At 57.9% G+C, this 13,336-nt stretch overlaps 1 protein-coding gene across 1 annotated transcript in view; it reads left to right on the top strand.

Moving 5' to 3' along the window:
- The window catches only part of LOC116958596 (two pore channel protein 2-like), a 111,086-nt gene that overhangs the window by 32,828 nt on the left and 64,922 nt on the right, over window positions 1-13,336 (top strand). Inside the window, exons 11-13 of the mRNA XM_076057284.1 lie at window positions 81-146; window positions 4,725-4,789; window positions 8,493-8,596. Of these exons, the coding sequence (XP_075913399.1) occupies window positions 81-146; window positions 4,725-4,789; window positions 8,493-8,596 (235 nt within the window). The remainder of the gene's footprint in view (window positions 1-80; window positions 147-4,724; window positions 4,790-8,492; window positions 8,597-13,336) is intronic.

Below are 13,336 nucleotides of genomic sequence, written 5' to 3' on the forward strand. Positions count from 1 at the left end.
GTGTGTCACGTGCTGTGGTGTGTCACGTGGTGTGTCACGTGGTGTGTCACGTGGTGTGGTGTGTCACGTGCGCCCTGCAGTGATGATCCCCGCCTACTCCGCGAACCGCCTCTACGCCGTCTTCTTCCTGGCCTTCAGCGTCATCGGTAAAGCCGCGAGGCGCGGACGCTCGGCCCTCGTCTGAGACCGCCGGTGGAGGAATCCGATGATCCGTGAAGCTCTTTGATCACGGGGGGCGGGGGGGGGGGGGGGGGCACGTGGTCATCCTCCTTTAAAACCGGCGGCGTGACGTCGCCGTGCCGAAGCCGCCCCCCTACCCCCCCCCCCCCCCCGGTCTGTCGGCTGCTCGCGCGGAGATCATGGGGGCTCCCTGTCACGTGGACACACCCCCCTGTCACGTGGACACACCCACCCTGTCACGTGGACACACCCCCCTGACACGTGGACACACCCCCCTGTCACGTGGACACACCCACCCTGTCACGTGGACACCCACACACCCTGTCACGTGGACACACCCCCCTGTCACGTGGACACACCCTCCCTGTCACGTGGACACACCCTCCCTGTCACGTGGACACACCCCCCTGTCACGTGGACACACCCCCCTGTCACGTGGACACACCCCCCTGTCACGTGGACACACCCCCCTGTCACGTGGACACACCCCCCTGTCACGTGGACACACCCACCCTGTCACGTGGACACACCCCCCTGTCACGTGGACACACCCCCCTGTCACGTGGACACACCCCCCTGTCACGTGGACACACCCCCCTGTCACGTGGACACACCCTCCCTGTCACGTGGACACACCCCCCTGTCACGTGGACACACCCACCCTGTCACGTGGACACACCCTCCCTGTCACGTGGACACACCCTCCCTGTCACGTGGACACACCCTCCCTGTCACGTGGACACACCCACCCTGTCACGTGGACACACCCCCCTGTCACGTGGACACACCCTCCCTGTCACGTGGACACACCCTCCCTGTCACGTGGACACACCCCCCTGTCACGTGGACACACCCCCCTGTCACGTGGACACACCCACCCTGTCACGTGGACACACCCCCCTGTCACGTGGACACACCCCCCTGTCACGTGGACACACCCACCCTGTCACGTGGACACACCCACCCTGTCACGTGGACACACCCACACACCCTGTCACGTGGACACACCCCCCTGTCACGTGGACACACCCCCCTGTCACGTGGACACACCCACCCTGTCACGTGGACACACCCCCCTGTCACGTGGACACACCCCCCTGTCATGTGGACACACCCCCCTGTCACGTGGACACACCCCCCTGTCACGTGGACACACCCCCCTGTCACGTGGACACACCCCCCTGTCACGTGGACACCTCCACACCCCCTCCCTCCCTGTCACGTGGACACACCCCCTGTCACGTGGACACACCCCCCTGTCACGTGGACACACCCACCCTGTCACGTGGACACACCCACCCTGTCACGTGGACACACCCCCCTGTCACGTGGACACACCCACCCTGTCACGTGGACACCTCCACACCCCCTCCCTCCCTGTCACGTGGACACACCCCCTGTCACGTGGACACACCCCCCTGTCACGTGGACACACCCACCCTGTCACGTGGACACCTCCACACCCCCTCCCTCCCTGTCACGTGGACACACCCCCCTGTCACGTGGACACACCCCCCTGTCACGTGGACACACCCCCCTGTCACGTGGACACACCCCCCTGTCACGTGGACACACCCACCCTGTCACGTGGACACACCCCCCTGACACGTGGACACACCCACACACCCTGTCACGTGGACACACCCCCCTGTCACGTGGACACACCCACACACCCTGTCACGTGGACACACCCCCCTGTCACGTGGACACACCCCCCTGTCACGTGGACACACCCACACCCCCCTGTCACGTGGACACACCCACCCTGTCACGTGGACACACCCCCCTGTCACGTGGACACACCCACACACCCTGTCACGTGGACACACCCCCCTGTCACGTGGACACACCCCCTGTCACGTGGACACACCCCCCTGTCACGTGGACACACCCCCTGTCACGTGGACACACTCCCTGTCACGTGGACACACCCCCCTGTCACGTGGACACACCCACACACCCTGTCACGTGGACACACCCACACCCCTCCCTCCCTGTCACGTGGACACACCCACACCCCCTGTCACGTGGACACACCCCTCCCTGTCACGTAGACACACCCACACCTCCCTCCCTGTCACGTGGACACACCCACACACCCTGTCACGTGGACAAACCCACACCCCCTCCCTCCCTGTCACGTGGACACCCACACCCCCTCCCTCCCTGTCACGTGGACACACCCACACACCCTGTCACGTGGACACCCCCCCTTCCTGTCACGTGGACACCCCCCCTTCCTGTCACGTGGACACCCTCCCGCCCCTTCCTGTCACGTGGACACACCCACACCCCCTGTCACGTGGACACACCCCTCCCTGTCACGTGGACACACCCACACCCCCTCCCTCCCTGTCACGTGGACACACCCACACCCCTCCCTGTCACGTGGACACCCTCCCGCCCCTCCCTGTCACGTGGACACACCCACACCCCCCCTCTCTTCCCTGTCACGTGGACCCACCCCCCCTCCCTGTCACGTGAACACACCCCCCTTCCTGTCACGTGGACACCCTCCCGCCCCTTCCTGTCACGTGGACACACCCACACCCCCTCCCTCCGTCACGTGGACACACCCACACCCCTCCCTGTCACGTGGACACCCCTCCCTCTCTTCCCTGTCATGTGGACACACCCAACCCCCCCTCCCTGTCACGTGGACACACCCACCCCCCTCCCTGTCACGTGGACACCCCCCCCTCCCTGTCACGTGGACACCCCTCCCTCTCTTCCCTGTCACGTGGACCCCCCCCCCCTCCCTGTCACGTGGACACCCCCCCGCCTACCGGGCGTTTAGTTTGGCTGGGACCACGTGTTTAGTTTGGCTGGGACCACGTGTTTAGTTTGGCTGGGACCACGTGTTTAGTTTGGCTGGGACCACGTGTTTAGTTTGGCTGGGACCACGTGTTTAGTTTGGCTGGGACCACGTGTTTAGTTTGGCTGGGACCACGTGTTTAGTTTGGCTGGGACCACGTGTTTAGTTTGGCTGGGACCACGTGTTTAGTTTGGCTGGGACCACGTGTTTAGTTTGGCTGGGACCACGTGTTTAGTTTGGCTGGGACCACGTGTTTAGTTTGGCTCGGACCACGTGTTTAGTTTGGCTGGGACCACGTGTTTAGTTTGGCTGGGACCACGTGTGAATGTGTCGGTGGCCAACTCGGAGGCACAAAAGAGTCGGCGGGACTATCGGGGTTGACGCCTTTACCAAGTCGGCATGTGTGTGTTCGGTGACGTCGCTCGGTGACAGGGCAGCCGGTCAGGACAGCCGCTCAGGACAGCCGGTCAGGACAGCCGCTCAGGACAGCCGCTCAGGACAGCCGCTCAGGACGGCCGGTCAGGACGGCCGGTCAGGACGGCCGCTCAGGACGGCCGGTCAGGACAGCCGCTCAGGACAGCCGCTCAGGACAGCCGCTCAGGACAGCCGGTCAGGACAGCCGGTCAGGACAGCCGGTCAGGACAGCCGCTCAGGACAGCCGCTCAGGACAGCCGGTCAGGACAGCCGGTCAGGACAGCCGCTCAGGACAGCCGCTCAGGACAGCCGCTCAGGACAGCCGCTCAGGACAGCCGGTCAGGGCAGCCGGTCAGGACGGCCGGTCAGGACAGCCGCTCAGCTGCCTGTCACCGCTGACGCCTCGGGATGGCGTAGACGACCAGAAGGGCTCCAGCAGCAGCAGCACGACAGGGATCCTCCCCCCCTCCCCACTCCACACGACAGCCTCGCGGTCCCCTACAGGGGGCCCCTCTTTTATACTGTCAGCGTGGCCTGGCCATGCCCACGGCCACGCCCACGGCCACGCCCACGGCCACGCCCACGGCCACGCCCACGGCCACGCCCATGGCCATGCCCACGGCGACGCCCACGGCGACGCCCACGGCCACAGCCACGCCCACAGACACGCCCACGGACAAGGCCACGCCCACGGTCACGCCCACAGCCACGGCCATGCCCACGCCCCCTTTCTAGAACCTACCAGCGGGTTCATATTATTGGTTATTTCGGTAAAATGACGTAGAAGGGAAAGAGTAAAATAATATGAAAAAATAAAACAATAAAATATAACGACGTTTCGATTGCAACACAAGCAATCATCATCAGGTGGTGAAAACCACAGGCAGGTCTGCGTTGGCTGGGTCATGTAGCCCGCATGCCCAGCCACCGCATGTCGAAACAGCTTTTGTTCGGCCGGATCGAAGGGGCTAAACGGGCGCGGCACGGGGCTAGAGAAGAGATGGAGTGATGTGGTACAGGAGGCACGGGCTAGAGAAGAGATGGAGTGATGTGGTACAGGAGGACGTGGAGCTGAGTGGACTTGCCGATGACTGTGTGAGTGAGTGAGAGGGTGGGTGAGTGGGTGGGTGGATGGGTGGGCGGACCTGCCAGATGACTGGTTGCATCTGTGACGTCCTGTCAGCGGCGAGCCTTCGACACTTGACGTGGCCTCACAGTGCACCTAGCCTGGCACAGGCACCGTGGTGATGTCACCGCCACTTGGTGGCGAATGGCGGTTGTTGTTGTTGTGTTGTTGTTGTGTGTGTGTGTGTAGGCACGTATTTTCTCATGAATCTCCTGACTGCGATCATTTACAATCAGTTCCGCGGATACCTGGTGGTGAGATGGGGGACACACACGGGGAGACACACGGGGAGACGGGGAGACACAGGGAGACACGGGGACACACAGGGAGACACGGGGACACAGGGAGATACGGGGACACACGGGTACACACGGGGAGACACGGGGAGACACGGGGACACAGGTAGATAGGGGACACACGGGGAATAACGGGGAGACACGGGGACACACGGGGAGACACACGGGGACACACGGGGAATAACGGGGAGACACGGGGACACACGGGGAGACACGGGGACAGGAGACACAGGGACACACGGGGAGACACGGGGACACAGGGACACACGGGGACACAGGGACACACGGGGAGACAGGGAGACACAGGGAGACACAGGGAGACACGGGGACACACGGGTACACACACGGAGACACAGCGAGACACACAGGGAGACACACGGAGACACGGGGGACACACAGGTACACACGGAGACACACGGAGACACACAGGGAGACACAGGGAGACACACGGAGACACACGGAGACACAGGGAGACACACGGGGAGACACGGGGACACAGAGGGAGACACAGGGAGACACACAGGGAGACACATGGAGACACGGGGGACACACGGGGAGACACACGGGGAGACAGGGAGACACGGAGACACAGGGACACACGGGGACACACGGGGTCACACGGAGACACAGGGAGACACACGGAGACACAGGGAGACACACGGAGACACATGGAGACACACACGGAGACACGGGAGACACAGGGAGACACAGCGAGACACACAGGGAGACACACGGAGACACAGGGAGACACACGGGGGACACACGGAGACACAGGGAGACACGGAGACACACGGGGGACACACAGGGAGACACACGGGGGACACACGGAGACACACGGAGACACAGGGAGACACACAGGGAGACACAGGGAGACACGGGGGACACACGGAGACACAGGGAGACACAGGGAGACACACGGAGACACAGGGAGACACACGGAGACACAGGGAGACACACGGAGACACAGGGAGACACACGGAGACACAGCAAGACACACAGGGAGACACGGGAGACACACGGAGACACGGAGACACACGGAGACACAGGGAGACACACGGGGACACACGGGGAGACACGGGAGACACGGGGAGGCACAGGGAGACACGGGGACACACGGGGAGACACGGGAGACACAGGGAGACACACAGGGAGACACACGGAGACACACGGGGGACACACAGGTACACACGGAGACACACGGAGACACACGGGGGACACACAGGGAGACACACGGAGACACAGGGAGACACACGGAGACACACAGGGAGACACACGGGGGACACAGGGAGACACACAGGGAGACACACGGGGGACACACGGAGACACATGGAGACACAGGTGTCTGTGTGTGTGGGCTGTAAAGTGGGGAGCGGTGATGCAGCGTTCAGCGCTACAAACCCGGCGCTCTGAGTTCGATTCCCGCTCAAGGCCAACACCGGTGACGACTACCTGAACCCCTAGGCCTCAAATGAGTACTCATATGCGGCTACTGGGGAGACAAAGGCGGCCGGGCGGGTGGGCGTGGTGCTGGCCACCCACCCCCTCGTGTGCCACAGTGGCCACTCGCTACTAACAGGACTTGCCCCTGCAGCCTGTTAGAGGCTACACGGGGGACCTTTGTCTGTGTCTGTGTGTGAGGTGCCAGCTAACAGCACTTGCCCCTGCGGCCTGTTAGAGGCTACACGGGGGATCTTTGTCTGTGTCTGTGTGTGAGGTGCTAGCTAACAGCACTTGCCCCTGCGGCCTGTTAGAGGCTACACGGGGGATCTTTGTGTGTGAGGTGCTAGCTAACAGCACTTGCCCCTGCAGCCTGTTAGAGGCTACACGGGGGATCTTTGTCTGTGTGTGAGGTGCCAGCTAACAGCACTTGCCCCTGCAGTCTGTTAGAGGCTACACGGGGGATCTTTGTCTGTGTCTGTGTGTGAGGTGCTAGCTAACAGCACTTGCCCCTGCAGCCTGTTAGAGGCTACACGGGGGACCTTTGTCTGTGTCTGTGTGTGAGGTGCTAGCTAACAGCACTTGCCCCTGCAGTCTGTTAGAGCCTACACGGGGGATCTTTGTCTGTGTCTGTGTGTGAGGTGCTAGCTAACAGCACTTGCCCCTGCGGCCTGTTAGAGGCTACACGGGGGATCTTTGTCTGTGTCTGTGTGTGAGGTGCTAGCTAACAGCACTTGCCCCTGCAGCCTGTTAGAGGCTACACGGGGGACCTTTGTCTGTGTCTGTGTGTGAGGTGCTAGCTAACAGCACTTGCCCCTGCAGCCTGTTAGAGGCTACACGGGGGATCTTTGTCTGTGTCTGTGTGTGAGGTGCTAGCTAACAGCACTTGCCCCTGCAGCCTGTTAGAGGCTACACGGGGGATCTGTGTCTGTGTGTGAGGTGCTAGCTAACAGCACTTGCCCCTGCAGCCTGTTAGAGGCTACACGGGGGATCTTTGTCTGTGTCTGTGTGTGAGGTGCTAGCTAACAGCACTTGCCCCAGCAGTCTGTTAGAGGCTACACGGGGGATCTTTGTCTGTGTCTGTGTGTGAGGTGCTAGCTAACAGCACTTGCCCCTGCAGCCTGTTAGAGGCTACACGGGGGATCTTTGTCTGTGTCTGTGTGTGGGGTGCTAGCTAACAGCACTTGCCCCTGCAGCTTGTTAGAGGCTACACGGGGGACCTTTGTGTCTGTGTGTGAGGTGCTAGCTAACAGCACTTGCCCCTGCAGCTTGTTAGAGGCTACACGGGGGATCTTTGTCTGTGTCTGTGTGTGAGGTGCTAAGCTAACAGCACTTGCCCCTGCAGTCTGTTAGAGGCTACACGGGGGATCTTTGTCTGTGTCTGTGTGTGAGGTGCTAGCTAACAGCACTTGCCCCTGCAGTCTGTTAGAGGCTACACTGCGGGACCTTTGTCTGTGTCTGTGTGTGAGGTGCTAGCTAACAGCACTTGCCCCTGCAGCCTGTTAGAGGCTACACGGGGGACCTTTGTCTGTGTCTGTGTGTGAGGTGCTAGCTAACAGCACTTGCCCCTGCAGCCTGTTAGAGGCTACATGGGGGATCTTTGTCTGTGTGTGAGGTGCTAGCTAACAGCACTTGCCCCTGCAGTCTGTTAGAGGCTACACGGGGGATCTTTGTCTGTGTCTGTGTGTGAGGTGCTAGCTGACAGCACTTGCCCCTGCAGCTTGTTAGAGGCTACACGGGGGACCTTTGTCTGTGTCTGTGTGTGAGGTGCTAGCTGACAGCACTTGCCCCTGCAGCTTGTTAGAGCCTACACGGGGGATCTTTGTCTGTGTCTGTGTGTGAGGTGCTAAGCTAACAGCACTTGCCCCTGCAGCTTGTTAGAGGCTACACGGGGGACCTTTGTCTGTGTCTGTGTGTGAGGTGCTAGCTAACAGCACTTGCCCCTGCGGTCTGTTAGAGGCTACACGGGGGACCTTTGTCTGTGTCTGTGTGTGAGGTGCTAAGCTAACAGCACTTGCCCCTGCAGCTTGTTAGAGGCTACACGGGGGACCTTTGTCTGTGTCTGTGTGTGAGGTGCTAAGCTAACAGCACTTGCCCCTGCAGCTTGTTAGAGGCTACACGGGGGACCTTTGTCTGTGTCTGTGTGTGAGGTGCTAGCTAACAGCACTTGCCCCTGCAGCTTGTTAGAGGCTACACGGGGGACCTTTGTCTGTGCGGGCTGCAGAACTCGATCCGCACGATGCTGCTGAGGAGGAGGGTCGGGGTTCGAGCCGCGTTCGAGATCCTCAGCGCCCACGAGCTGCAGCGCAACCCCACGGACGCACACGAGTACGTACACACACACAGTGTACACACACACACAGTGTACACACACACACAGTGTACACACACACAGTGTACACACACACACACAGTATACACACACACACAGTGTACACACACACACAGTGTACACACACACACAGTGTACACACACACAGTGTACACACACAGTGTACACACACACACACAGTGTACACACACACACAGTGTACACACACAGTGTGTACACAGTGTGTGTGTGAACACAGTGTACACACACACACAGTGTGTACACTGTGTGTGTGTGTACACACACACAGTGTACACACACACACAGTGTACACACACACACAGTGTACACACACAGTGTACACACACACAGTGTACACACACACACACAGTGTACACACACACAGTGTACACACACACAGTGTACGTACACACACACAGTGTACACACACACAGTGTACACACACACACACAGTGTACACACACACAGTGTACACACACACAGTGTACACACACACACACAGTGTACACACACACAGTGTACGTACACACACACAGTGTACACACACAGTTTACACACACACACACAGTGTACAGACACACACAGTGTACACACACACAGTGTACACACACACAGTGTACACACACAGTGTACACACACACAGTGTAGACACACACACAGTGTACACACACACAGTGACACACACACAGTGTACACACACACAGTGTACACACACACACACAGTGTACACACACACACACAGTGTACACACACACAGTGTACACACACACAGTGTACACACACAGTGTACACACACACAGTGTACACACACACAGAGTACACACACAGTGTACACACACACAGTGTACACACACAGTGTACACACACAGTGTACACACACACACAGTGTACACACACAGTGTACACACACGCACACACAGTGTACACACACAGTGTACACACACAGTGTACACACACACACACAGTGACACACAGTGTACACACACACAGTGTACACACACACACAGTGTACACACACAGTGTACACACACAGTGTACACACACACAGTGTACACACACAGTGTACACACACACACAGTGTACACACACACAGTGTACACACACACAGTGTACACACACACACAGTGTACACACACACAGTGTACACACACACACACAGTGTACACACACACACACAGTGTACACACACACAGTGTACACACACACAGTGTACACACACACACAGTGTACACACACACACAGTGTACACACACACACGTGTACACACACACAGTGTACACACACACACACAGTGTACACACACACACACAGTGTACACACACACACACACAGTGTACACGCACAGTGTACACACACACACACACAGTGTACACACACACAGTGTACACACACAGTGTACACACACACACACAGTGTACACACACACAGTGTACACACACACAGTGTACACACACACACACAGTGTACACACACACAGTGTACACACACACACAGTGTACACACACACACACAGTGTACACACACACAGTGTACACACACACAGTGTACACACACACACGTGTACACACACACGATGTACACACACACACAGTGTACACACACACACACACAGTGTACACACACACAGTGTACACACACACACAGTGTACACACACACAGTGTACACACACAGTGTACACACACACAGTGTACACACACAGTGTACACACACACACACAGTGTACACACACACAGTGTACACACACACAATGACACACACACACAGTGATACACACACTCAGTGACACACACAGTGACAAACACACACAGTGTACACACACACACACACGTACACACACACAGTCTACACACACACATACACACAGTGACAAACACACACACAGTGTACACACACAGTGACACACACAGTGATACACGCACACACAGTGTACACACACATACACACAGTGACAAACACACACACAGTGTACACACACAGTGACACACACAGTGATACACACACACACAGTGTACACACACACATACACACAGTGACAAACACACACAGTGTACACACAGTGTACACACACACACAGTGTACACACACACAGTGTACACACACACATACACACAGTGTACACACACATACACACAGTGACAAACACACACACAGTGACACACACAGTGATACACACACACACAGTGTACACACACACATACACACAGTGACACACACACACGTACACACACACACACAGTGACACCCACACACAGTGTACACACACACATACAGACAGTGATACACATACACACAGTGACACACACACACGTACACAACAACAACAACCGCCATTCGCCACTAAGTGGCGGTGACGTCACCACGACGCCTGTGCCAGGCTATGTGCACCCTGAGGCCACGTGAAGTGTCAAACGCCCGCTGGCAGGAGGTCACGGGGCAGACCCAGCAGGTGCCACGGGTCGACTGACTGAGATGACTGGCTGATGCACCACCTGTACCCCCTACTCGTACACACACACACAGTGACACACACACAGTGACACACACAGTGACACACACACAGTGATACACACACAGTGATACACACAGTGACACACACAGTGACACACACACAGTGACACACACAGTGACACACACACAGTGATACACACACAGTGACACACACACAGTGTACACACACAGTGTACACACACAGTGATACACACACAGTGACACACACACATACAGTGACACACACACAGTGACACATACACATACAGTGACACACACACAGTGTACACACACACAGTGTACACACACAGTGATACACACACAGTGATACAACAACAACAACCGCCATTCACCACTAAGTGGCGGTGACGTCACCACGACGCTTGTGCCAGGCTATGTGCACCCTGAGGCCACGTGAAGTGTCGAACGCCCGCTGGCAGTAGGTCACGGGGCAGACCCAGGTGCCACGGGTCGACTGACTGAGATGACTGGCTGATGCACCACCTGTGCCCCCTACTGTGCCAACCTGCTGTGCTTTAGCCACCCGGCGCTCCGCTCGCTGTTGTGAGCGTCGCTCCTCCGCCCTCCGTTGTTGTTGGAGGGCGACTGCCTCCAACTGCCCAGTAGCATCCTTCACGAGCCTCCTCCACAGAGGCCGATCTTGACACCGCTGGTACCAGTCATCGGCAAGTCCACTCAGCTCCACGTCCTCCTGTACCACATCACTCCATCTCTTCTCTAGCTCGTGCCGCGCCCGCTTAGCCCCCTCAATCCGGCCAAACAAAAGCTGTTTCGGCATGCGGTGGCTGGGCATGCGGGCTACATGACCCAGCCATCGCAGCCTTGCCTGCCGGAGGAGCTCACCGATGGGACCCTGCCCAGATCTTTCAAGGATTTGTGAGCTCCTCACGCAATCCAGTCTGGTTAAACCCAGGATGGATCGTAGGCAGGCCAGCCTAAATGTTTCTAACCGGCGAAGATGTTCCATTAGGGGGGTCCACGTTTCGCAAGCGTAGAGAAGGGAGGGAATGACCGTGGCCGAGAAGACCTGAAGCTTAGTGCGGAGCGACAGACCAGGTAGCTTCCACACAGCGTTACGCAACCGATGAAAAGATGTTGCCGCTCGACTGATTCGGAGTGAGACCTCTGCTGTTAAACTGGAGCCAGTCATAAGCACACTGCCCAGGTATGGGAAACTCTCCACTCTCTCCACAACTGCCCCATCACCGATTGGGAGTTGTGGGGGTGGAGTGTCCGATGGTACAAAATACCCAGGCAGGTGCTTAGTTTTGGTGGGGCTGATGGTAAGGCCCCACCTCTTAGTGGCACGCTCCAGTCTCAGCAGCAGCGTCTCCAACTCCTCCTCTGACTGAGCAGCTATTACCAAATCATCAGCATACATAACGTGGTTGAGCAATAGGGAGCCATCCCTTGACCGCACCCGGGCATCGATTAGCCTCCCATTATATCTGTACCATATGGAGATTCCCCCGGTACAGCTATTGAAGGCTTCACGAACTACGTGGTCAAAATAGATGTTAAATAATGTGGGAGCCAGAGGACATCCCTGTCGCACCCCAAGGTGTACAGGGAATGGCTCTGACTCCCGGCCACGTAGTTTTACCCGGGCCCGCTCACCATCATGAAGGTCCTTAATGATCGTGAGCAGAGGGTCAGGTACTCCAAAAGCACGAAGAACGACCCAGAGCCCAGGCCTACTGATGGTATCATAGGCCTTGACCAGGTCAATAAAGCAGAGATGTAGGTCTTGTTGGAATTCCCTACACCTCTGCTGTAGCAGACGGACAGAAAATATGGCATCTGTGCAGGACCGCCCTTTCCTGAAACCGCATTGGGGCTCCGCAAGCCTCTCCTCAGCGTGCCTGGCAAGGCGATGCTGAATAATCCTTGCCAGGACCTTTCCCGGCACACTGAGGAGTGAGATGCCCCTGTAGTTGTTACAGTCTGTGCGGTCCCCCTTCTTAAAAAGGGGGACCACCAGGGCATCCTTCCAATCCTGCGGAACCCGTCCAGTGGTCCAAACTGTTGTTATGATGTCATATAGGGCATTCTGTGCACAAACGCCACCCTCCCTCAGCATTTCGCTTGGGAGATCATCTCTGCCCGCTGCCTTTCCTGGTCTCAGACTCCGGATCGCCTTCAATACTTCCTCAGCAGATGGCACCTCAGCCAGCCACTCACAGGGGGTGACTTCATCCAATATTTGAGGCACCGCAGCCTCAGCAGG

Source organism: Petromyzon marinus, chromosome 80 (assembly GCF_048934315.1).
Source record: "Petromyzon marinus isolate PM22_M1 ecotype Great Lakes invasive population chromosome 80, UKy_Petmar_22M1.pri1.0, whole genome shotgun sequence".
In the NCBI taxonomy this organism is placed as follows: domain Eukaryota; kingdom Metazoa; phylum Chordata; class Hyperoartia; order Petromyzontiformes; family Petromyzontidae; genus Petromyzon; species Petromyzon marinus.